The following is a 27,923-nucleotide window of genomic DNA, read 5'->3' as shown; positions in this document are numbered from 1 at the left end:
CATTAACTGAGCATCTGTTAACTGCTAGGCACTTTACATAATTATTTCATTTAATATCAACCTAGCACTATAGATATAATGATAATAAAGCTGAGTCTCAGAATGATTAAGTAGCTTATCTAAGATTTCAAATCTAATAAGTGACAGAATAGAGAGTTCAATGCAGATTTGCCTAACTCAAAGCTAGTGCTTTTCCTACTGCCCAATACTTTTCTTTGGCAGATAAGAAAAAAAAAAAAAGTTTGAGAAACCCAGCAGTCTAGCTCCAGCCTAACTCCATGCTTCTCACTGTTGCAATATGCTGTCACTCTGAGAAGCTTAGATCACATACTATTCTGCCTAAAAATTTCTAAATGGCTATATATTTCTTAAAAATTATGTAGAAAGATTTCATTGTATCAGTTGGAGAACTTTCCAAAGCCCTGACCCAGTATTTCAACCTTATCACCTAACATGTCCTTTCAAATGTCTTGCACCCCGATGACTTGAACTTCATGGTCATTCCCAACATACACATTTAAAAAAAATTTATTGGAGTATAGTTGATTTACAATGTTGTGTTACTTTTTTCTGTACAGCAAAGTGAATCAGTTATACATATATATATATATCTCCACTCTTTTTTAGATTCTTTTCCCATATAGTTCATTACAGAGTATTGAGAAAAGTTCTCTGTGCTATACAGTAGGTCCTTATTAGTTATCTATTTTGTATATAGTAGTGGGTATATGTCAATCCCAGTCTCCCAATTTATCCCTCCCGTCAGCTGCTTCTTAAACCATCTAATGTGTTGAACTTCTAAGACATCATGGAGTATTTGAGTTTCACTATGCAGACAACTGTAAAAAAGTTACCTCAGTCTTTATATAACTCGATATAGAGATTTACATCAGAATAGTCTTATTAACTTTCATTTAAACCAGAATTAAATTTAATGGACATTTCCTGAATTGCACACCAGGAGTGGAAGAATGAGGGATTGGGGGATGGAAAGTGGGGGTACAATAGAATTGCAAAGATAGTTCAGGAAAGTAGATACATATTAAAATAGATCTTGAACAATAATTATTAATAATTGAGTACAGACTTGAAAATAGTCTCAGCTTGTGTAACTGTTTCACTGATTATCTGATGTATTTTGATCAAGAATCACTTACAGTGGTGAATATAGAATACTGTTATTTTTACCATGTAAAAGATAATACCTACCTCATTGAAACTGTTGACTTTACTATACTTTAGCAAAGCAACACTTTTCCAATGTTTAAACTTTTTGCACCAGTGATCTAAATATAGCCAGACACCTCAAAGTAAGCAGATAATTCTTTAAAATCTCAGAATCAAAGAAAAATTTTAGCACCTTATGATACCTTTAGCTTTCAACCACAACGTGTTAATAGTATCTTTAAATTAAGGTTAATCATGTATTACAGCAGATTACAGATTGAAATCTACTAAAAAGAAGATGTTATTGGGTGAGCCAAAAAGTTTGTTCGGGTTTTTCCATAACATCTATACAACATTGTAAGGAAACATACTAAAACCCGTAAGTTACAGGAAAGGTAGGGGTCAACGACTATCGTAGTGTGTATGCATGTGAGCACTCAGGAATGGTACTTGAGGGCATCAGGGGATAACAACAGTATTATAATTCTTGTTTGGCATGATGAATTTGGGTTTACATAAATAGCTTAAACTATATTAGGAGACTCAGGTAAATGGGTTAGAATGAATTTCATTAAAAATAGTTATCTTTTCTCAGATTTGTAGGCTTCAGTGGGTGAGCTTTAGTAGAAATACACTATGTTGAATGCTGCACTCATCAATTTGTGCCATGGAAATGAAAATTTCTTTCACAGTTTTCACAAGTCTTTTAATATCCAGGTTATATTTCCATGGGTTGATTGGTAGTTTTTTCTGAGATTTATTCAAAGTATTTCCTTCCTCTCTATTTCATACAGCAAACCAAATATCAGTGTGTAGATATGCACTTTTTAAGACTAACGTTTATATAAATAACGAATCTCTGTTATTGCCAACATAAGCTCAGAGTAGCAATGTATTAAAACTATAATAATAGCAATTTTATCAAGAATATAAAAGAAACAGATTTTTTTTTTTTTAAGAAACAGATTTTTTAAAAGTTAATCTTTCCTTTCACCAAAAATGAAAGAAACTATGTAGTGAAGTGGGCAGATAGATGAAGGTGGTGTCCACAATGTAGAGACTTATAGAAACATATATTTTTTTAAAAATGTAAATGTTTATTTCCTGCTTATTTCTGGTTTTTTAATTGCTATTTTACTTATTATAGTTTTATATAAGCCTTGAGGGTTTATAACTTTTGAACATACTCAAAAGTTAAGAAAGATAATCATCTCCTAGGGGAAAAAATGACAGAAAAGCACATTCAGAAGTAAGTTGCAGGACTTCCCTGGTGGCGCAGTGGTTAAGACTCTGCCTGCCAATGCAGGGGACATGGGTTCGAGCCCTGGTCCAGGAAGATCCCACATGCCGCAGAGCAGCTAAGCCTGTGCACCACAACTACTGAGCCTGCGCTCTAGAGCCCGTGGGCCACAACTACTGAGCCCACGTGCCACAACTACTGAAGCCCGCGCGCCTAAAGCCCGTGCTCTGCAACAAGAGAAGCCACCACAGTGAGAAGCCCGCGCACCACAACGAAGAGTAGCCCCCACTCACCGCAACTAGAGAAAGCCCATGCACAGCAATGAAGATCCAATGTAGCCAAAAATAAAAATGTATATATTAATTAATTAATTAATTTTAAAAAAAGAAAGACAGTGAGGCTTGATTAAAAAAAAAAAAAGAAGTAAATTGCAAACAGAAAACTAGTGGTGTAATACAAGTTAACTCACTTTTCCTCTTTTTCCTTCAATTTCTCCTCACTAAGTTTAATTGTATTTCTTAAAATTGTTGATTAATTTTATAGGGTGTAATATGAGATATCAAAGTTTTCTGAGAGGTAAAACATAATGCTTACTTTGGTTATCCATTTCTTATGATGGGCTACAAGTCCTTTTTTTATAGAGCTTTATTTTTTATTTTTTAAATTAATTTTTGTTGGAGTATAGTTGATTTACAATGTTGTGTTAGTTTCTGCTGTACAGCAAAGTGAATCAGTTATACATATATCCACTCTTTTTCAGATTCTGTTCCCATATAGGTCATTACAGAGTACTGAGTAGAGTTCCCTGTGCTGTACAGTAGGTTCTTATTAGTTATCTATTTTATATATAGTAGTGTGTATATGTCAATCCCAGTCTCCCAATTTATACCCCACCCCCCATAAAGCTTTAAATTTCTTTTGGTTCACTTCTTGGAAGATAAGGGGACAACTGTTGAGGCCTTGTTAGATTTGAAGGCAAGTATTAAATTACACCTCTGTTTCTTCTTTTGCCAAATCAGCTTTAATTCCAAGAAAGTGAAAGGCAGCACAAGCGAAGAAATTATCCAGCTTTACTAATCGATCTTTCATTGTTGCTAGTATTATAATGAAAGCTCCAACTAAAGTCGTAGGCATTTTAAAATGATGTGTAGAGTAATGGAAAAGTTTCCTCACTAACCATGTGGATAGTTCATAAATGCCTTGAGGGTAGCTTTTCATTATTCACTTAGAACTGATGGGGAACTCAGAAACTTCTTTATGTTGTGGTGACTCCGTTTAGTATGTTGGAAAGATATAAGAAAGAAATGAGAAAAAGTGTGCTTCAGAGAGCCTGCACCTGAATAAAACCAGCTATTGTTCACTTTAAAAATTCAGTGTGCAGGCTCACTCTCCTTGGTGCTGGAAACAGAAATGAACAAGGCAAGCCCTTTCCACAAAGCCTCAGTCTGCTGAGGGGAGAAAGACATAAGTAAATCAGCATGATATGGTGCAAAAAGGGCTTGGGAAACACAGAAGAGAAAACAGCTGTGCCTGAAGGAATGCTGGTGAGGGACAGGCTGCTGAGAAGCATCAGGGTTGGGCTTGAAGGAGGAGTGGGAGGTGCTGGTGGTCCAGAATAGACAGGAACAGGGAGGTAGGGAAGAGGAGTGCATCTAGGCTGAGAGCAGGTGTGAGAAGTAGAAACAAAAGGGTAGCTGCCATGTTTAGGGGTTTTCTGGCCTCATAATAGAGGCCAGAAGGGCTAGTGAAATGAGTGTGGGAGTAGAAGGATAGGCTTAAAAAGAAAATGTAAGCTAAGGATAAATTGCAATGGGTTTGTGTGCCTAAGCTGTATTTTTTCCCCTGAAAACAATGGAGACTTTTTAAAAAAGATTTTTCAAAGTCTGAATAAAAATTAATAATCCTCATAGAAAATCAAGAAAATGCAGCAAAGTGTAGAGAATACAAAATCACTCATAGTTCCACCACCCAGAGAAAAATGCTTTGATATCTAACATTCCAGCTTGTTTTTCTCAGCTGATATTTTTAACAAATATATGTCAGTAGCATAATGTATGGTCATTCTGCATCCTGTTTTGTAGGATTAAACATAGGTATTTTCCCATGTTATTTCAAACTTTCCATAAGCCTAATACTATCTGGCCTAAGAGGCATTTAATTAAAGCATGGAAGTGACATGATTATACATCTGTGGGTTTTGGAAAAATGACTCAGATGAAAGGAAAAACAGATGGAGCAGGGTACAGGTGTGAAAGGAAGAGGTCCTGGACGAAGCAGACGGTTAGGACAAGGGAGAGAGATTTCTGAGAACTGCGTGACTGGATGTAGGGAATGAGTCATGTTCAACTCCTAGCTTGGATGAAGTGGCAGACGGTGTACCATTTACTGAACTACAAGAGAATAGAAAGAACAACATATTTGGGGGGCAAAAAAATTAATTGGATTTAGACATAATGAATTTAAAGGACTTGTGGAATGTCCAGGTAAAGATACCTGAAACAAAAATGGAATATTCTGGAGACATTATGGGTTATTGGTTAAGGATGAAAGCTTTAGAATTAAGAGGTGAGTTCCAATCCCAGCCCCATTACTTCCCAGCTGTGTGATCTCAGACACGGCACTTTAGTATAACTCTGCAGGCCTTGGTTGAGATGACAGACAAGAAGGAAAGTGATTATGTTTGGAATGAGGGGAGGGAGTAGAGTTGCTGATTAGGTTACTTTTATGCTACTCAGTTTATGGCACCTGCAAGACATCCATTTGGAGATATTAATTAGGCAGATGAAATACGGATCTGGAGCTCAGGAAAGAGGGTAGGAATGTAAAAGGATGTACATAAGCATGTGATTAATATTGCCAAAATAGAATGTGTAGGAACCAGAAGAAGGCCAAGAACTGAGCCCTAGAGAGCACAAGCATAATCGAAAGGGGAACATAGAGATTTGTCTAAGAGGAGAAAGAAGAAGAGAGAGCAGTGTCATGAGAACCACTGGGACTGAGAGGGTGGGGGACAGGGGGGTATTGGTGAGCTTGTGAGGATGGTCATCATTTAGAATGTGGAACTAGAAGTTAACCTGGAGACGTAGGCCTTTACTGGGACATTATAGCTAAGTAGCTCAGTAAACCTGGGTATTCAGATTAAATACAGTGAATCTATATTGCACATATACTGTGTTCAAGTCACTGCAGTAAATTCAAAGAGGAAAACTACCAGTCGAGAAGGAGGATTAAGATAAATAAATGACCATTACTTAAGATATCATGGGATGAAGAGGAAAGGAAAGCTCAAAGGTAAAGCCAAGGTTTGGAGCATGGCTGAGAGGATGAATTACCTGTTGTTAGCAGAAATGGAGAACTCAGGCAGAGTCTGGAAAGTCAGGTGCCTGGAGGTCACAGGGTACACAAAGATTCAGTATGGGTGTGAGAGAAAAGGAAAGGTCAGATATTGAAAACACAGTGTTGTATGTGGCGTAAAAAAAACAAAAACAAAACAGAGAGTGATACACCATAACCTGGTGGTCAGGAAGATAGGCTCAAGAGCCAGACTCTCTATGTTTGAATCCCAGCTCAGCTACTTACCAGCTATGTGGCCTTGAGCAGGTCACTTAAACATCTCTGTATCTCAGTTTCCTAATCTGTAAAATGGAGGTAATATTACCTACCTCATAACATTTTTACAAGGCATAGATCATTTAATAGTTGTAAAGTACGTAGAACAGTGCCTTGAAACAATGTGAGCTGTGTTTGTTAAATAAAACATAAAATAAAAATCCTGTTTCCTCATTTGTAAATCTAGATGAATAGATTCATGACCTGAGATGTCCCTTAATAGACCAAAGTTCAACATAGCTTACCTGCTGAAGATCCCAGCCCCTCTCTCTCAGTTCTATTTTAAACTAAGGTGCTCCCTTACAGGATACACAGAGGTAAGTTTGCATGCCTCGTGCCATGTGAGGCACTCACTAATGTGTACAAAGTTTTAACTCTGGGGAATCATCACCAGAAATATTTATGTGACCTTATTACTTTGATATTCTGCCTAGGCTTGGGATAGTTTAATTCAGTTATTGATTGTGAGTATATATTACATTTTCTTGGTGTCTGATCTTTAATTTCTGCTAAACCCAAAGGACAGTTTAGTCTAATGTATACTAAATTGGGTGTGAGAAGAGCAAAGTTCTTCTCTCTTTGCTGTCACTTCCTGTCTGATCTTGTGCAAGTAACCAAATTGTTCTTCTCAGTGCAGGCTCTTTCTCCCTCCTCCCCCACCCTCTCTTAAAAGGATGTAATTTAAACCTTCAGATTAAAAGCTCTCACTTGCCTATTCTCCTCTTTCGAATTGGATAAACAGTATAGAGGACATAGATTCGAAAAATACTGGTGCTGGTCACAATTAGGCTTGGATTTTGCTCCCAAAGCTTCCTGAAGGATCATGTTAAAGTAACAGACTGTTTATTCTTGTGACACTATATTATGAAGCAGGGAAAGGAATAATGCCTGCATGTCATAGTGGGCGTTCTCTTTTTCTTGTAATGTGAACCTGGTGATAAATTTTTTCCTGATTAGAACTCTTCCCTGAGACCACGTGACCTTAGTTATGGCATTATTGCATGATCTTAATAGAACACAAAGTCTGTGTTTTGTTCCCTTACCTTCTCATTTTCTTATTCCCCAGATCCAGGGGGAGTTCTCTTAGTTAAAAGGTGGTAGCAGAGTACGAACTTTGTTTTCACAGACCTGCATTGAATCCTAGCTTAGTCACTTAGTAGCTGCGTGACTTTGGGCAGGTTACCCAGCCTCACTAGGACACAGCTTCCTCGTCTATAAAATGAGGGGATAACGCTACTTGCTTCACGGGAGTATTAAGAGGGTTACATTAGATAATTCATGTGAAGAACGTACAATAGTGCCAATAAATAGCGGGAGTTGCCCCTATCGCTCACTTGTGATAACTTCCCTTGATTACCTTGCTCTTTAGTATACTGAGAAGGAATACTGGAATGAAGGTGTCTAACACAAAATTAAAGATTTTAAGTTGTGTTTTGAGATGATAGACTAATTATGTGACATTTAAATATCATTGTGATCTAATTTTTAATTATCACCTGGAACCACACTGAAGATTTTGATGTCTGTAAATACATTTAAAAATGACATATCAAAATGTTGATGCATCTCATGAATTGTGGTACAAAATCAAGCGTTTATTTCCTAAGTTGACTCATCTTGCTATGAGAGAATGGACTTCAGGGAATGCAGAGACACATACCTATACAAAACCACATCTTCCTTCTGCATGGTAGAATACAATTAACTGATGACAGATTTGGATAGAAATTCCCCACGAGCAAGAAACATCCATTCTGGTCCTATAAAACATGATAATTTATATAGATATTATTTTAAATATAACATATGGAATATGTTATAAATATACATATGGAGAAGGCTATAAGAACTTTTAGTAGTTTTGATTCAGTGTTTTTAGGGGAAAAAAAATCTTCCTGCTTAAAATGAAATCACATGAGGACATGTATTGAAGAGTTATAAAGCATAGTATCAATATCTGATTCCTTTTTAAACAGTTTAAGATTCTGCCCTTAAAGCATCTTTCAGGAAACAGTTGCTCATTGGCATTTGTGAAATTCTTTTCAAAGTATCTACTCCCCTGCTTGGGGTTTTGAGGCATGTGCAGGGCATATGGCACTAAGATTCTGAAGAGTGAATTGCTGGCTCCACACAAGCATTTTCTGCCTATCCAGAACTCTGAGAGCTGCTCTTTGTCCCGGCTCCTGCCATATGGAAGAGTCATGCCGAAAGGTCTGAAAAGACCTGCAGGAGCTGGTGACATCTGCAAGGAAGGAGGCAGAACTGACACTGCAACACTTCATGTGCCAGTGGGTACAGTGACTAATAACTAGGCTGACCCTAACCCAAGTGAAAATGGAGCAGATCTCTACGAAAAGATTCTCAGAGGTGTAAAGGTACACAGTAATAGCCTAGGAATGCATTGAGCAGAGAGGAGCAGGGGAAAATAAATTGTATAGTCTATTAGTGTAAGAGGAATGTATCTTACTTTTTCAGTTCTGATAGTTTAGGTATACTCTAGTGTATTTTTGTTTGAGGCAATACTCTGAGAATCAGCTTTCAATATAGTATATATTTGCAAGTAAAAAAAGAAAGAAAACCAATCCCTTTATTTTATAGAGGAATATCAAAAGTAAGATACTTTTTAAATAGCATATTTATAATTATTTTGAAAAGTCAAGCCTGTATATTCAGCTCCAAAAGAATCAAATGGGATTACTCATCAAATCAGTATTGTGTAACCATTATTGTTTTCCAAAGAATCACAAAAATAAATGACTTCTTAGTAAAGTGCTATTTAAAAAAATATCAGGCTACAGCCCCAATGTACCAGCAGCTTTAAAACTACTTTGTGCATTATTTAAGCATAAGTCTGAAAGAGTAATTGAGCCCTGTACATGCAGAGAGATCATATATTTCTCCCTAAATGTACTTATAGGTAAGTTTCAGAACCTAAACTAATTTTTTAAAATTTGGAAGCCATCATATTATTACATCAAATATGACTGAATTTTTTATACCTGATAATTATTACTAAATGCTAAAAAGTCTGCTTTAAATAAAATTTATGTTGGAAAAATAATCAGTATATAAATTAAAATGCACATTCCATTTTTAAGTGGATAGTTAGTATTTTGTTAGTCTGTTCACTTGTAGGCACTTAATACAGTCTTGTTTTTTGTTGCAAAGAAGGGTTAGAGTGAGAGCCAAATATTTACTGAAGAGTTACTCAAAAATCACATACTCTCTTATGTGAATAAAATCTGATTCATTTGGGTTCTGTGTGACCTTGGGCAAGTTTCCTGGCCTCTTTGAGCCTTGGATTTTTTTTTTTAAGCTCTGGAATTTTGTTTTGTTTGTGTATACTGTCTATAAAATAGGAATAATAATGGCACCCGTTTTATAGACTTGTTGTAAGGACCAGTCAATCTGTGTAAAATACTTGTAACAGTCTGGCATATAACAAGCAATGAGTGAATAATAGTTAGCTGTTCTTATTGTGGTGATGCTATTATTGTTGTGATTAACCTAAAGAAAGGCTCCATGAGCCTGTGATGTCGTCACTTCCACCACAAAATCCCTAGTAACTTTTCACAAACCTTATATGTGAGTGATTAAACCATATGTCAGCAAGTTTACTTTGTGTTGGCTTTTGCAAGGTCAGGGACCTAATGTTAGAAGACCATCTGTGTGGAAGGAATATAGCTTTTACTAATAACTGCTGGCATACCCTTGGATTTTGCAAAATACAACCAGGATACCCACAATTTGCCACGTTCAGCTAAAGTATAATTTGCGGTCAGCAAAAAGATTGTTTCTTAGAAGCTTCCTATTTAAGATCTCATAGGATATGGAAGACCTCAGGGGTGACTTCATTGCATAGCAATAGTAGACATTATGACTTGTTTAATGAATTCTCTGACTTACAAAAGATGTATTATTTTATCATGGCACAAATTCTGCTGGATTGTTTTCTTTAAAGATATTAGCTAGAACTAGAATTAGAAAATACAAAAAAGTATAGTGGGTCAAGAAGATATCTCCACTATTAGAATAAAATGAAGGGCTTGAAAAGAATGAACTACTAATACTGATAGCAACTTGGATGTATCTCAAATGCATTTTGATAAAGCAAGACTCAAAAGGCACATACTGTGTGATTCCATTTACATGACATTCTGGAACAAGCCAGATCAACAATTACTAGGAGCTGGTGGTGGAAGAGGAGTGGGGTTGACTGCAGAGACCTAAGAAAAGTTTCGATAGAAATGTTCTGTATCTTGATTGTGGTGGTGGTGGTGACATGATTGTAACCATTTGTCAAAACTCCTAGAACTATTCACCAAAAGGGTGAATTTTACTAATTGTAAATTTCATCTCAGTAAATCTGGCTTAAAAAACCAAAACAAATGGCTGTAGTGTTGGTGCAGGTCAGTATTTCCTGTGAGTGTGTAGAACTTTTTCTGAAATGTTGATAGAGTTCTTATGTATTTACTTATTACACTTAATCACATCTTTGAAAGTCACATTTTTAGTTCATTAAGTATTTTACTTTCTTCTCTATAAATAGTGATTGTCTAAAAATTTCTTGAAAGTTTATCAGTTTCATGGAATATACTGCATATGTTTCTTAGTATTTAAGTTTTTTGTATTAATCAGGATGCTACAAATAACACCAGTATTACTCAACCTGGCTTAAACAATAAGGAAGTTTATTGGCTTCATCTCTGTGGTTATGGGATGGCTGCTTATAGCACTCAAGACTACATGTACCCTCATTTACATGGAGCAGCAAAGAGAGATCTCTTTTTCCATGGTTCTTCCTTAAGAGTAGGGAGCCTCCTTTTCCAAAGCTCCCAGTGCATATTCCCTCGTGTCTCATTGGCCCCTGAACCTATCGCTGTATACTCCTGATTGTGACACCATTCAGGGCTCCCCTTTTGATCTGTGGATAAGGTCAGTTTCCCCAAAGGAAAGGCTACATAGTAGTGGGGTAGACACACTAACCAAATCTGGATACCATTAAGAGATAGCGGGGAAGGGATGCCAGGTAGGCAAGCAACAATGCTAGTACTTCACTCTGAGTTTAAGTTAAACCAAAACTTTGACTAATTATGGAATTTGACTACTACATAGTTTTTTTTTTAATATTTATTTGGCTGCGCCGGGTCTTAGTTGTGGCACGCGGGATCTTCGTTGCTGCATGCGGGATCTTTTAGTTGCAGCATGTGGGCTCTTAATTGTGGCATGCAGGATCTAGTTCCCTAACCAGGGATCAAAGCTGGGCCCTCTGCAATGAGATCCAGGAGTCTTAACCCCTGGACCACCAGGGAAGTCTCGATTACTACACAGTTCTTATTTCAGTGTTTCTGAGACCACAAATTATTTAAACATATTATGTTACCTTACCCTAAAGACTTCACATAAAAATACCTCAGTTCTGTAAGAAGCAGCATGGTAACTTACCACGTCAGAACATATATTGCATATAAAGCATAAAGTAGATGTCATATGTTTTTAACACAATGAAGCATTTATACAACTTAATAGCATTTTATACATAGTTTAAAATGTAGCATTTACACAAATCAGACACTGGTTTAAAGTACACTTTGGTCTGCTTTGGTACTAAAGTTTTTACTAAACTCTTATTATATTTCATACTCTCCTAGAATGAGAAAATTATTTCAGCAAAGTAACTAGGTAGAAACAACTCTGGATGGTACGCAGAGTCTGGATTTTATCCTGTCAGTGAGAAGAGGACTATTGAAGAATTTTGGGTTTTCCTATGGGAATTAGGATTAGGTGAGCAGAGCAGAGTTTTTGTTTTGTTTTGTTTTTAAATTTTATTTATTTATTTTTTGGCTGCGTTGGGTCTTCGTTGCTGTGCACAGGCTTTCTCTAGTTGTGGCGAGCAGGGGCTACTCTTCGTTACGGAGCACAGGCTCTAGGCATGCTTGCTTCAGTAGTTGTGGCTTGGGGGCTCTAGAGCGCAGGCTCAGTAGTTGTGGTGCACAGGCTTAGTTGCTCCGCAGCACGTGGTTTCTTCCTGGACCAGGGATCGGCCCTGTGTCCCCTGCATTGGCAGGCGGATTCTTAACCACTGCTGTGCCACCAGGGACATCCCCAGAGCAGAGTTTTAGAAAAATTCCTCATACGATAGTATTCAAGGTGGGTTAGAGCCAAAAAAAATAATGGAATCAGTTAATTGGGCAACTATTGATTGGCCTGGGCTTGAGATAAGGTATGAGCAAAACAGGGTGGCAGTGATGAGAGCGTAAAAGATGGATGCTAAAGACAAAATGCCATGAATAGGAGTTGGTGGCTGACTGGATTTTATGGTAGGGAACTAAGCTTAAAGTAATTTAAGTCAGCTAACTGGAAAGGGATGGAACCATTGCTAGGATGGTAAGGTTGGAGGGTGGCGGTAGGATGGAGATTTTACAGAAACGATGAGTTTGGTCTTAGATTGACAACATGTCAAAGTGGTAATAAATGTCCAGCAATAGTTAGTCATGTGAGACTGCTTCTCATTCATTCATTCAGTGATATTTTATTGAGTGCCAGTGTTTTATTGAAGCACTGCAGTAGATACAAGAGATGGAGCAGTTAACAAGGAAAAAATGTTCCTATCCTCATGGCACTAGCAAGGTTATACAAAGATATTTAAGAGTTAAGTAAATATAAACTGAAGAAATATTAAAGTCTAGATTTAATTAAAAATAATATAGATAGAGGGAGGTGGGTGCGAGCATAGGTGAAAGAAGATTAACAATGAGTTGATGTTGGATCTTGGTGATGGACACATGGGGGTTTGTTTTACTATTTTGTCTACTTTTATATATGATTGAAATTTTTCCATAATAAAGTTTTTTTAAGGTAAAAAGTTCTGTGCATAGAGCTAATAATTAAACAAGATCTTTGAGAGAGTGATAAAAACATGTCCAAAGAGTAGCCTGAGAGAGGTAGGGGGAAAATGAGGAAAGTAAAGTGGGAAGTAAAAAAGATAAAAGATGTTAAAAGGAAAAGATGGAAGATAGTGTTGATACAGAGATCAAAGAAGTTATCATAGATTAAATCTAGCTGATTTCTAATTTTCATTTCTGGTTGGATGTTCCTTGAAGACTGAAAGGAATTGGGTACCTGAGAAGCTTAAGAAAACTTTTGATGAAACCATTTTTTTTAAATCAGTTTTTCAAAAATTTTATTTATTTATTTATTTGTTTGTTTGTTTTTGGCTGCATTGGGTCTTCGTTGCTACAAGCGGGCTTTCTCTAGTTGCGGTGAGCGAGGGCTACTCTTCATTGCGGTGCCCGGGCTTCTCATTGTGGTGGCTTCTTTTGTTTCAGAGCACAGGCTCTAGGTGCATGGGCTTCAATAGTTGTGACACGCAGGCTCCGTAGTTGTGGCTCGCGGGCTCTAGAGCGCAGGCTCAGTAGTTGTGGCACATGGGCTTAGTTGCTCCACAGCATGTAGGATCTTCCCGGACCAGGGCTCGAACCCATGTCCCCTGCACTGGCAGTTGGATTCTTAACCACTGCGCCACCAGGGGAGTCCTTGATGAAACCATTTGATAATATTTATTACTTGAGAAATACTGTCCAAGCTTTATTTCCTAATATGTGAATATCTGTTCTGTTTTCAGGAGACTAATGAGCAAAAACTTCACAAAATAGCCAATGAACTTTTGCTTACAGAAAGAGCTTACGTCAGCCGACTTGACCTCTTAGATCAGGTAATATTTTCCCTTTCAGTATTTTATTTTTTAGCATTGTACATCATTTTAACTTAGTAATTTAAGTGTTTTAGAAACTGCAAGAAGGACCTAGCCATTTTTGGCAAGTGAAAGCTACTTCCTCAAGGAGCTCTCTAACATTTTCAGCTCTGTCAGTGAATTCATTAGGTATAAAGGTTTCATAATTCATAAAAAACAGATTGAAGGACTCTCTGTATGAGTCGCAAAATGCCTTTATCTGTGTCTTTCAATCCTAAACACTACTCTGTTTCTTGCCCACTTATTGTGATCCTGAAGGCCGTGTTAGTAAATAGGAGATTCTGCTGTTGACATGAATACATCACTGATTCTTGTCTCACTTGCTGTTCAGCCCTTGTGAATGATCTGAATTGCTGCAGTCATAGGGCCAGAAGGAATTTTGAGAGTTCACTTGTTCGGCCTTGCATAAAACGTTAAAAACAGTGCCAGGTGTAAATATTTGTTGAATATGTGAATAACATTTTGTACTTTCATCATGGTAGATGCTTGTGAATCATCTCAAATATACATTTGCAAAGAAAGTTTTAAAATGCATCATTAAGAATAACTGTTAAACAGGATGGCCTCTTAATCCTGTTTCAGTGATAAAAGATCAAGATAATTGGTAGATTGTCTGCTAATACAGACTCCTCTTATTAAAAGATAAAGTTGCCAACTTTGAGTAAATTAGTTGCAAGAAGAGGTCCCGCTATTGCAGTTGGAAAAATGGAACTTCGTGGGAGCAGGCCATCCTTGGCACACCTCTTTATCAGTTCCTAGAGTAGACTACATGCCTGTTAGGGTGAGCCTTAAGGGGCCGGATTAAGACTTGTGTTCTCTGAGACAATGTGTTTGTGACTCAAATACTCACTTTCCTAAGAATTTCACCATAAGTCAATCAATTCATGTTGGTTTGTGCCTTTGAAACAATGTTTCTCCTCATGGCGATTACAGACCTGAAACTTTTAGGTATTCCCCTAGTGGAAATGTGTTTTTTCCTCATTGCACTTTTTTTTTTTTCTTTCTTTTTTTTTTCAGCCATATTATCTTGTCAGCTACTGTTGCTGACCTTTTAGAATTTAGTCTTAATTACTAAAATAACCTATTGGAGTCTCTAAGGACATAATTTTGTATTCTTTTTGCCTCCCAAGAAAATGCAATGGAGGTAAATTTAGAAAATAAACAACCATCTGGACATTATGAAAGAACAGACCTCTTTCTGCCTACATTTAACAGAATGGCAATTAAGAGGTATAGTAGCCCTACTGGAGTAGAGCTAAGACTGCAAAACTTTTTTTTACTGTCTTTAAGATACTTGTTATTATGTACAAGAGAAGATCTTTTTATCCTCATTTCTGAGTTTTAAGTTACCATGCATTATTATTTACTAAAGCAGGGAAACATGTGAGAACTGAAATACTCTTTTGTTCATGCATTGACCACATATTTTTTAAGCACCTTTTCTACTGTGAGAAGTAAATCACAATGTTCTACCTCCCCAAGGAGTGTACAGTTTTAATAGGGAAAATGAGAATACATGCTAACAAATTATAATAAAGGGCAATATGTAATATGTGCCATAGAAGTCATTCAAAATATAAGGAGGAGTGGAAAATACCACAATTATTATGCATCTATATAGTTTTCCATCTTTTAACTGTGCCTATGGATAGGAAGGGTAAATCCTGTTACCCTCAACTGGAAATTCTCTGGAACAGAAAAGATTAACATCCCACATAGAGACATAGCCTAGGTTAGAGTCAAAGCTTCCTAATTCTAATTCCTGGTTCTTCTTAAAGCATATACTCACTCCTACATTTCAAAAATGATTGATTTCTTGAATCACGAACTTTTCCATTTATTCAACAGAAAGTTACTAAGAGCCCACTATGTGCCTTAGCACAGTGCTAGATGGTTGACCAATAAATTTGAAGTAATGTTTGCATTAATTCTCTTATTCAGGTATTTTATTGCAAACTACTGGAAGAAGCAAATCGAGGCTCATTTCCAGCAGAGATGGTGAATAAAATCTTTTCTAATATTTCATCAATAAATGCCTTCCATAGTAAATTCCTATTGCCAGAGCTGGAGAAAAGAATGCAAGAATGGTAAGAGGCATAGATAGCAAATAATATATCTAAGGAAGTCATACTAGAAGCTGTGTTATTCAGCTGTTAAATTGAAATAATAATGCTACACAGAGCTGTAAACAAACATTTACGCAAAGATTTTATGTTAAAGATCACTGAAAGACCTTGTGGTACATTTTTGTCTTTAGTTGAAAAAGGTTTCATCTCTCCTTTCCAAACTATAGTTTGATTAGTGGAGACAGGATATTAAGGGTAACCTGGAGCTAAAAGAATTCCAAGAGTAAAGCATCTCTCTTTACTGTGTCATTCCTAAACTCCCTGTAAAAAGGTGCTTTTTCGCTCTCTATCAATCTCATAGCAAAGTGGATCTGACAAAGCTCAGGGTATGTGTAGAAAGTGATTACTTCATTTGGAGTCCTCTTAATTCACTCATTTTTAAGAAATCTTAACAACTTGTTTCTATGTTTTATACAGGGAAACTACCCCTAGAATTGGTGACATCCTTCAGAAATTGGCCCCATTCCTTAAGATGTATGGAGAATATGTGAAGGGATTTGATAACGCAATGGAATTGGTTAAAAACATGACAGAGCGTATTCCCCAGTTCAAATCAATAATTGAAGACATTCAGGTAATAGGACTCTTTTGTTCAAGGCTATAATTACTTTTTCTGTACAAATCATAAGGTCTGCTAGATCTAAAATTTAGATTGAGAGATTTGAGACACCTGGCCAAATTCCATTCTGGTCTGAATTATGCAGAAATCATCTCTGCAAAGTTAAAATATTTATTGAACATGTGCAAATACTGAACAGTGAATTCTCCATTTGCTTTTGAGGCAAGGAGAGTCTGGCTTTATCAGGGTCCACATTAATTTACAAAGTAAGTTCCCATTCAGCTCTGTGTCTCTCTTGCTTGCTTTCAGAGGTTGAGATGTTGGAATGACTATAAATGAATATAAAGAATGATTGCTATAAACCCTGACATTTTGGAAACATAATTACAGTTGACCCTTGAATAACATAAGGGTTATGTGTGCTGATCCCCAATGTGTTTGAAAATCCCAGGATAAGTTTACTGTCAGCCCTCTATATCCGTGGTTATGCATCATGAATTGCAACCAACCATGGATTATGTAGTACTGTAGTATGCATTTACTGAAAAAAAAAAATGTGCATATAAGTTGACCTGTGCGGTTCAAACCCATGTTCAAGGATCAACTGTTTTCTGTTTTATTTCATTTTGGGGTTTTTTTTTTTTTGGTCATTTTATATATGTGTCCTGACTTTTAAAATTTCATCAAACCTGGATAATACATTTTAATAATATCATAGTAATTTCTGTTTGATTCTCTAGTCAAAACTGTTAATCATTTCTTCTTTGCTAAAGTTTAAATATTGAAAAGGAATTCTTTAGATCACATAAGGTTATTTGGGTGGGGATTCTTTTGCTCCTTGACTGCCTTCTTTTGTGTTACATAAATATATATATATTTATTTTTTATAAATTTATTTATTTTATTTATTTATTTTTGGCTGCATTGGGTCTTCGTTGCTGTGCGCGGGCTTTCTCCAGTTGCGGTGAGCGGGGGCAACTCTTTGTTGAGGTGCGTGGGCTTCTCATTGCAATGGCTTCTACTGTTGCAGAGCATGGACTCCAGGAGCACAGGCTTCAGTAGTTGTGGCTCGCAGGCTCTAGAGTGCCGGCTCAGCAGTTGTGGCACACAGGCCCAGCTGCTCCATGGCATGTGGAATCTTCCTGCACCAGGGCTCGAACCCGTGTCCCCTACATTGGCAGGTGGACTCCCAACCACTGCGCCACCAGGGAAGCCCCTGTGTTACATAAATATTTTTATATGTGTTTTAAACTCATTAATATAGTGAAATGATCACTGTTTTGTACAATTTTATGTCTTTTAAAGAAGTTAAGAGAATATTAAAAAAGATATACATATGCAAATCAATGTGATGCTGACAACATCAAGAAAAGAAAAGACAAAAACCACATGATCATCTCAATAGATGCAGAAAAAGCTTTTGATAAAATGCAACATCCATTCATGATAAAAACTCTTACCAAAACGGGTATTGAAGGAACATATCTCAACATAATAAAAACTATTTATGAAAAACCCACAGCCAGCATAACACTCAACGGTGAAAAGCTTGAAAGCCTTCCCACTAAGATCTGGAGCAAGACAATGATGCCCATTCTCACCACTTCTATTCAACATAGTATTGGAAGTCCTAGCCACAGCAATCAGACAAGAAAAAGAAATAAAAGGTATCCAAATTGGAAGAGAAGTGGTAAAATTGTCATTACATGCATATGACATGATACTATATATAGAAAACCCTTAAAGACTCCACACAGAAACTACTAGAAACTGATAAACGAATTCAGCAACATAACAGGATACAAGATTAACATACATAAATCTGTTGCATTTCTTTACACTAACAATGAAATATCAAAAAGGGAAAATAAAAAAACAATCCCTTTTAAAATTGCAGCAAAAAAAAAAAATACTTAGGAATAAAACCTGATGAAGGAGGTAAAAGATTTATATGCTGAGAATTATAAAACATTGATAAAGGAAATTGAAGATGATTCAAAGAAATGGAAAACTATCCCATGCTCTTGGATTGGAATAATTAATATTGTTAAAATAGCCATACTACCGGAAGTAATCTACAGGTTTAATACAATCCCTATCAAAATAACCCATGACATTTTTTACAGAACTAGAACAAATAATCCTAAAATTTATATGGAACCATAAAAGACCCAGAATTGCCAAAGCAATCCTGAGGAAAAAGAAGAAAGCTGGGGGCATAACCCTCTGAGACTTCAGACAATACTATAAAGCTACAATAATCAAAACAGTGTGATATTGGTATAAAAACAGACATGTGGATCAGTGGAACAGAATAGAGAGCCCAGAAATAAACCCACACACCTATGGTCAGTTAATCTTCGACAAAGGAGACAAAAATATACAATGGAGAAAAAAACAGTCTCTTCAGCAATTGGTGTTGGGAAACCTGAACAGCTGCATGTAAATCAATGAAGTTAGAACACACCCTCACACCATACACAAAAATAAATTCAAAATGGCTTAAAGACTTAAATATAAGACATGACACCATAAAACTCCTAGAAGAGAATATAGCAAAACATTCTCTGACAGAAATTGTACCAGTGTTTTCTTAGGTCAGTCTCCTGAGGCAATAAAAATAAACAAATGGGACCTAGTCAAACTTATAAGCTTTTGCACAGCAAAGGAAACTGTAAGCAAAATGAAGAGATAGCCTGTGGACTGGGAGAAAATATTTGCAAATGGTACAACCGACAAGGGCTTAATTTCCAAAATATACAAATGGCTCATACAACTCAATGACAAAAAAGCAAACAACCCAATCAAAAAATGGGCAGATGACCTAAATAGACATTTCTCCAGAGAAGACATACAGATGGCCAAAAGGCACATAAAAAGATGATCAACATCACTAATTATTAGAGAAATGCAAATCAAAATTACAGTGAGGTATCATCTCACACCAGTCAGAATGGCCATCATTTAAAAGTCTACAAATAAATGCTGGAGAGGATGTGGAAAAAAGGGAACCCTCCAACACTGTTGGTGGGGATGTAAATTGGTGCAGCCACTATGGAGAATAGTATGGAGGTTCCTTAAAAAACTTAGAGTAACCATATGATCCAGCAATCCCACTCCTGGGCATATATCCAGAGACAACTCTAATTCGAAAAGATACATGCACCCCAATGTTCATAGCAGCACTATTTACAACCAAGACATGGAAGCAACTTAAATGTCCATCGACAGTTGAATGGATAAAGAGGATGTAGTATATATACACAGTGGAATACTACTCAGCCATAAAAGTGAATGAAATAATGTCATCTGTGGCAACATGGATGGACCTAGAGATTATCATACTAAGTGAAGTAAGTCAGAAAGAGAAAGACAAATACCATATGACATCACTTATATGTGGAATCTAAAATATGACACAAATGAACTTATTTACGAAACAAACAGACTCAAAGACATAGAAAACAAGCTTATGGTTACCAAAGAGGAAAGGGGGGTGCGGGAGGGATAAATTAGGAGTTTGGGATTAGCAGATACAAACTACTATATATAAAATAGATAAGCAACAAGGTCCTACTGTATAGCACCAGGAAATATATTCAATATCCTGTGATAAACCATAATGGAAAAGAATATGGATAGAGAATATATATGTGTAACTGAATCACTTTGCTGTACACCAGAAACTAACACAACATTGTAAATCAACTATTCTTCAATTTGAAAAAAGAAGAAAGTCTACAAATATGTTTTTAACCCATATATTTACCATTTCTGGAATAAGTTCCTTTCAGTATGAAAATGATGTGTTTCTTGTGAGGTAGAGTGAATAGCAATGAATTTTCTTGGGCTTTGTTTATTTGGAAAATATTTTTTTCTTCACTATTGAATGATAGCATTGCTAGACACAGAATTCTTGGCTGATAGCTTTTTTCTTTCAGCAATTTGAATGTCATTTCACTGCTTTCTGTCCTCCCTTGTGTCAGATGAGAAGTTAGCCCTTAATTGTATTGACAGTCCCCTGTATGTAATGAATCGCTTTTCTCTTGCTGCTTTCAAAGTTTTCTCTTTGTTTTTGGCTTTTAATAGTTTGAAAATGATGTGGATCTTTTTTGTATTTATCCTGCTTGGAGTAGATTGAGCTTCTTGGTTGTGTAGATTTTTTTAAATCAGTTTGAGAAGTTTTCAGCCATTGTTTCTTTGAATTTCATATTTTCATTACCCAAGTTTCTTTCTTTTTTTTTTTAAATTTATGTATTTATTTATTTTTGGCTGCTCTGGGTCTTCGTTGCTGTGCACAGGCTTTCTCTAGTTGTGGCGAGCAGGGCCTACTCTTCGTTGAGGTGAGTGGGCTTCTCATTGTGGTGGCTTCTCTTGTTGCGGAGCACGGACTCTAGGCACACAGGCTTCAGTAACAGGCTTTGGTGCGTGGGCTCAGTAGTTGTGGCTCGTGGGCTCTAGAGCGCAGGCTCAGTAGTTGTGGCACACGAGCTTAGTTGTTCAGCATCATGTGGGATCTTCCCGGACCAGGGCTTGAACCCGTGTCCCCTGCATTGGCAGGCAGATTCTTAACCACTGCTCCACCAGGGAAGTCCCATTATGTGAGTTTCTGAGACCTGTTCACTTTTCTTCCTTTTTTCTCTTTGTTCTTTAGACTGTATGATTTCAATTAATATTCCTTCAAGTTGATTGATTCTTCTGCCATCTTATTTCTGCTGTTGAGTCTCTGGGGTGAATTTTTCATTTCAGTTATTGTACTTTTCAACTCCAGAATTTTCATTTGGTTCTTTTTTATACTGTCTGATTCCTCCTTGAAAATTGCTATGTATGTATGTATTGTTGTTATACTTTTCATGTTCTTCAAATATGATTACCTTTATTTCTTTGAATATACATATAATAGCTGTGTTGAAATCTTTGCTACATCCAGTATCTAAGTTCACTCAGAGACAATTTTATTTGACTGCCTTTTTTCTTCAGTGTAGGTTAATACTTCACTATTTATTTGAATATCTCTTTTTTTTTTGCTGAATATTGGACATTATAATTTGTTTGTTTATTTATTTATTTTTGGCTGCGTTGGGTCTTTGTTGCTGCGCATGGGCTTTCTCTAGTTGTGGCGAGTGGGAGCTACTCTTCGTTGAGGGCGTGGGCTTCTCATTGCGGTGACTTCTTTTGTTGCAGAGCACGGGCTCTAGGCGTGCAGGCTTCAGTAGTTGTGGTGCATGGGCTTAGTTGCTCTGCGGCATGTGGCATCTTCCCGGACCAGGGCTCAAACCCGTGTCCCCTGCATTGACAGGCAGATTCTTTTTTTTGTTTGTTTTGTTTTGTTTTGTTTTGTTTTTGTTTTTAAGATTTTTAGAAATTTCATGTAATGTCTGAAACATTTATATTAACATATTTCCATACAAATAACCCAATGAAAGTTTAGTATTAGTTGTTTTGTTTGTTTGTTTTTTTATACTGCAAGTTCTTATTAGGCATCAATTTTATACACATCAGTGTACACACGTCAATCCCAATCGCCCAATTCAGCACACCACCATCCCCACCCCACCGCAGTTTTCCCCCCTTGGTGTCCATATGTCCATTCTCTACATCTGTGTCTCAACTTCTGCCCTGCAAACTGGCTCATCTGTACCGTTTTTCTAGGTTCCACATACATACATTAATATACGATATTTGTTTTTCTCTTTCTGACTTACTTCACTCTGTATGACAGTCTCTAGATCCATCCACGTCTCAACAAATGACTCAATTTCGTTCCTTTTTATGGCTGAGTAATATTCCATTGTATATATGTACGACAAATTCTTTATCCATTCGTCTGTTGATGGGCATTTAGGTTGCTTCCATGACCTGGCTATTGTAAATAGTGCTGCAATGAACATTCGGGTGCATGTGTCTTTTTGAATTACGGTTTTCTCTGGGTATATGCCCAGTAGTGGGATTGCTGGGTCATATAGTAATTCTATTTTTAGTTTTTTAAGGAACCTCCATATTGTTCTCCATAGTGGCTGTATCAATTTACATTCCCACCAACAGTGCAAGAGGGTTCCCTTTTCTCCACACCCTCTCCAGCATTTGTTGTTTGTAGATTTTCTGATGATGCCCATTCTAAAAGGAGTGAGGTGATACCTCATTGTAGTTTTGATTTGCATTTCTCTAATAATTAGTGATGTTGAGCAGCTTTTCATGTGCTTCGTGGCCGTCTGTATGTCTTCTTTGGAGAAATGTCTATTTAGGTCTTCTGCCCATTTTTGGATTGGGGTGTTTGTTTCTTTGATATTGAGCTGAATGAGCTGTTTATATATTTTGGAGATTAATCCTTTGTCCGTTGATTCATTTGCAAATATTTTCTCCCATTCTGAGGGTTGTCTTTTCGTCTTGTTTATGGTTTCCTTTGCTGTGCAAAAGCTTTGAAGTTTCATTATGTCCCACTTGTTTATTTTTGTTTTTATTTCCATTACTCTAGGAGGTGGATCAAAAAAGATCTTGCTGTGATTTATGTCCAAGAGTGTTCTTCCTATGTTTTCCTCTAAGAGTTTTATAGTGTCCAGTCTTATATTTAGGTCTCTAATCCATTTTGAGTTTATTTTTGTGTATGGTGTTAGGGAGTATTCTAATTTCATTCTTTTACATGTAGCTGTCCAGTTTTCCCAGCACCACTTATTGAAGAGAATGTCCTTTCTCCATTGTATATCTTTGCCTCCTTTGTCATAGATTAGTTGACCATAGGTGCGTGGGTTAATCTCTGGGCTTTCTATCTTGTTCCATTGATCTATGTTTCTGTTTTTGTGCCAGTACCATATTGTCTTGATTACTGTAGCTTTGTAGTATAGTCTGAAGTCAGGGAGCCTGATTCCTCCAGCTCCATTTTTTTCCCTCAAGACTGCTTTGGCTATTCGGGGTCTTTTGTGTCTCCATACAAATTTTAAGATGACTTGTTCTAGCTCCGTAAAAAATGCCATTGGTAATTTGATAGGGATTGCATTGAATCTGTAGATTGCTTTGGGTAGTATACTCATTTTCACAGTGTTGATTCTTCCAATCCAAGAACATGGTGTATCTCTCCATCTGTTGGTATCACCTTTAATTTCTTTCATCAGTGTCTTATAGTTTTCTGCATACAGGTCTTTTGTCTCCCTAGGTAGGTTTATTCCTAGGTATTTTATTCTTTTTGTTGCAGTGGTAAATGGAAGTGTTTCCATAATTTCTCTTTCAGATTTTTCATCATTAGTGTATAGGAATGCAAGAGATTTCTGTGCATTAATTTTGTATCCTGCAACTTTACCATATTCATTAATTAGCTCTAGCAGTTTTCTGGTGGCAGTTTTAGGATTCTCTATGTATAGTATCATGTCATCCGCAAACAGTGACAGTTTTACTTCTTCTTTTCCAATTTGTATTCCTTTTATTTCTTTTTCTTCTCTGATTGCTGTGTCTAGGACTTCCAGAACTATGTTGAATAATAGTGGTGAGAGTGGACATCCTTGTCTCGTTCCTGATCTTAGAGGAAATGCTTTCAGTTTTTCACCATTGAGAATGATGTTTGCTGTGGGTTTCTCATATATGGCCTTTATTATGTTGAGGTAGGTTCCCTCTATGCCCACTTTCTGGAGAGTTTTTATCAGAAATGGGTGTTGAATTTTGTCAAAAGCTTTTTCTGCATCTATTGAGATGATCATATGGTTTTTCTTCTTCAGTTTGTTAATATGGTGTATCACATTGATTGATTTGCATATATTGAAGAATCCTTGCATCCCTGGGATAAATCCCACTTGATCGTGGTGTATGATCCTTTTAATGTGTTGTTGGATTCTGTTTGCTAGTATTTTGTTGAGGATTTTTGCATCTATATTCATCAGTGATATTGGTCTGTAATTTTCTTTTTTTGTAGTGTCTTTGTCTGGTTTTGGTATCAGGGGGATGGTGGCCTCATAGAATGAGTTTGGGAGTGTTCCTTCCTCTGCAATTTTTTGGAAGAGTTTGAGAAGGATAGGTGTTAGCTCTTCTCTAAATGTTTGATAGAATTCACCTGTGAAGCCATCTGGTCCTGGACTTTTGTTTGTTGGAAGATTTTTAATCACAGTTTCAATTTCATTACTTGTGATTGGTCTGTTCATATTTTCTATTTCTTCCTGGTTCAGTCTTGGAAGGTTATACCTTTCTAAAAATTTGTTCATTTCTTCCAGGTTGTCCATTTTATTGGCATAAAGTTGCTTGTAGTAGTCTCTTAGGATGCTTTGTATTTCTGCGGTGTCTGTTGTAACTTCTCTGTTTTCATTTCTGATTTTATTGATTTGAGTCCTCTCCCTCTTTTTCTTGATGAGTCTGGCTAATGGTGTATCAATTTTGTTTATCTTCTCAAAGAACCAGCTTTTAGTTTTATTGATCTTTGCTATTGTTTTCTTTGTTTCTATTTCATTTATTTCTGCTCTGATCTTTATGATTTCTTTCCTTCTGCTAACTTTGGGTTTTGTTTGTTCTTCTTTCTCTAGTTTCTTTAGGTGTAAGGTTAGATTGTTTACTGGAGATTTTTCTTGTTTCTTTAGGTAGGCTTGTATAGCTATAAATTCCCTCTTAGAACTGCTTTTGCTGCATCCCATAGGTTTTGGATCATCGTGTTTTCACTGCCATTTGTCTCTAGGTATTTTCTGATTTCCTCTTTGATTTCTTCAGTGATCTCTTGGTTATTTAGTAACGTATTGTTTAGCCTCCATGTGTTTGTCTTTTTTACGTTTTTTTCCCTGTAATTCATTTCTAATCTCATAGCGTTGTGGTCAGAAAAGATGCTTGATATGATTTCAATTTTCTTAAATTTACTGAGACTTGATTTGTGAACCAAGATGTGATCTATCTTGGAGAATGTTCCGTGTGCACTTGAGAAGAATGTGTAATCTGCTGTTTTTGGATGGAATGTCCTATATATATCAATTAAATCTATCTGGTCTATTGTGTCATTTAAAGCTTCTGTTTCCTTATTTATTTTCATTTTGGATGATCTGTCCATTGGTGTAAGTGAGGTGTTAAAGTCCCCCACTATTATTGTGTTACTGTCGATTTCCTCTTTTATAGCTGTTAGCAGTTGCCTTATGTATTGAGGTGCTCCTATGTTGGGTGCATATATATTTATAATTATTATATCTTCTTCTTGGATTGATCCCTTGATCATTATGTAGTGTCCTTCCTTGTCTCTTGTAACATTCTTTATTTTAAAGTCTATTTTATCTGATATGAGTATAGCTACTCCAGCTTTCTTTTGATTTCCATTTGCATGGAATATCTTTTTCCATCCCCTCACTTTCAGTCTGTATGTGCCCCTAGGTCTAAAGTGGGTCTCTTGTAGACAGCATATATATGGGTCTTGTTTTTGTATCCATTCAGCCAATCTATGTCTTTTGGTTGGGGCATTTAATCCATTCACGTTTAAGGTAATTATCGATATGTACGTTCCTATGACCATTTTCTTAATTGTTTTGGGTTTGTTTTTGTAGGTCCTTTTCTTCTCTTGTGTTTCCCACTTAGAGAAGTTCCTTTAGCATTTGTTGTAGAGCTGATTTGGTGGTGTTGAATTCTCTTAGCTTTTGCTTGTCTGTAAAGCTTTTGATTTCTCCATCAAATCTAAATGAGATCCTTGCCTGGTAGAGTAATCTTGGTTGTAGGTTCTTCCCTTTCATCACTTTAAGTATATCATGCCACTCCCTTCTGGCTTGCAGAGTTTCTGCTGAGAAATCAGCTGTTAACCTTATGGGAGTTCCCTTGTATGTTATTTGTCGTTTTTCCCTTGCTGCTTTCAATAATTTTTCTTTGTCTTTAATTTTTGCCACTTTGCTTACTATGTGTCTCGGCGTGTTTCTCCTTGGGTTTATCCTGTATGGGACTCTCTGTGCTTCCTGGACTTGGGTGGCTATTTCCTTTCCCATGTTAGGGAAGTTTTCGACTATAATCTCTTCAAATATTTTCTCTGGTCCTTTCTCTCTCTCTTCTCCTTCTGGGACCCCTATAATGCGAATGTTGTGGCGTTTAATGTTGTCCCAGAGGTCTCTTAGGCTGTCTTCATTTCCTTTCATTCTTTTTTCTTTAGTCTGTTCCGCAGCAGTGAATTCCACCATTCTGTCTTCCAGGTCACTTATCCGTTCTTCTGCCTCAGTTATTCTGCTATTGATTCCTTCTAGTGTAGTTTTCATTTCAGTTATTTTATTGGTCATCTCTGTTTATTTGTTCTTTAATTCTTCTAGGTCTTTGTTAATCATTTCTTGCATCTTCTCAATCTTTGCCTCCATTCTTATTCCGAGGTCCTGGATCATCTTCACTATCATTATTCTGAATTCTTTTTCTGGAAGGTTGCCTATCTCCACTTCATTTAGTTGTTTTTCTGGGGTTTTTTCTTGTTCCTTCATCTGGTACATAGCCCTCTGCGTTTTCATCTTGTCTATCTTTCTGTAACTGTGGTTTTTGGTCCACAGGCTGCAGGATTGTAGTTCTTGCTTCTGCTGTCTGCCCTCTCGGCAGGCAGATTCTTAACCGCTGTGCCACCAGGGAAGCCCTGGACATTTTAGATAACCTATTTTGTGGGAACTCTAGATTCGGATTTTCCCTACTGAGAGTGGCTGTGATTACTTTTGTTTTTTTGTTTGTTTGTTTTTAACTTGCTTAGACTAAATCTATGAACTTTATCTCTCCTCTGGTATGCAGCCACTAATGTCTCTATTCAGTTTTTTGTTGAATATTCTTGTGTTTGTATGTGATCTTGGCTTTATAGGGGTTGCCCCTATATCTGTGTAGGTTAAAGATCAAACAGTTATTAAACACAGGTGCTCAACTACCTAGATCCAGTTAGCTCCTCTCCTCTGCTGATGGCCCTGTAAGTGTGTGTGGAGGGGCACACACTTATTTAAAGATCAGGCCATTTCCAAGTCCTTGTGGCCCTTTCACATCTCCTGTCTGTATCTTCTGTCTGCATCTCCACAACCTCAGAGTGGCCAGGAGATTGCTGCCTTGGGCTCTTTTCTGTCTCTGCTGGTTATTCACACAGCCTCAGCCAAGGAAATGATTGTCCGACCACAACAGAGCTTCAGGCTATTAAAGTCATTGGTCTTCCCCACTTGCCCACCTCAGAGACCATCACTTCCACTGACAGTGTTGCTGGGCATATGGTTCACCGCTCTAAATCAAATGAGCCCTCTTAACTTCAGCAGAGAAACCTCCAGTCCTCACAGCCTGCCCCACCCTTGCAGAATCTTCACATTGACTGAGCTGGGGGAGGAAGAGGTGCAGCCTCAGGCCAGAATACCACAGCTTCTTACTGTTCTTACCCGAAGTTCAGCAGTTTTTAAAAGAAACACTTTTCAGATTGTTTTGTGCCTTTGGTCAATTTCCAAAGTGCTGAAATGATTGTTGTTGTTGTTAAAATCAATTTTATCCAGCTTTAAAGTTGCTTTTTATTTTTTTTTTTTAATTTTTATT

The 27,923-nt window shown here is 36.9% G+C and overlaps 1 protein-coding gene across 14 annotated transcripts in view; it reads left to right on the top strand.

The window, feature by feature from the left end:
* FGD4 (FYVE, RhoGEF and PH domain containing 4) overlaps positions 1-27,923 on the top strand; it is a 219,791-nt gene that overhangs the window by 155,860 nt on the left and 36,008 nt on the right. For 5 of the 14 annotated variants that reach the window (XM_082419699.1, XM_082419698.1, XM_082419702.1 and 2 more), the window contains 3 exons: positions 13,641-13,730; positions 15,711-15,856; positions 16,313-16,469. The exons of 1 other annotated variant lie outside the window; for it this stretch is intronic. In XM_082419699.1, the coding sequence (XP_082275825.1) occupies positions 13,641-13,730; positions 15,711-15,856; positions 16,313-16,469 (393 nt within the window). 8 more of the 14 variants (XM_082419703.1, XM_082419694.1, XM_082419704.1 and 5 more) reach the window with 8 other exon arrangements.

The sequence above is a fragment of the Balaenoptera physalus genome, assembly GCF_965194825.1.
Source record: "Balaenoptera physalus genome assembly, chromosome: 13".
Lineage (NCBI taxonomy): Eukaryota > Metazoa > Chordata > Mammalia > Artiodactyla > Balaenopteridae > Balaenoptera > Balaenoptera physalus.
This window is presented reverse-complemented; position numbering and strand designations above follow the sequence as displayed.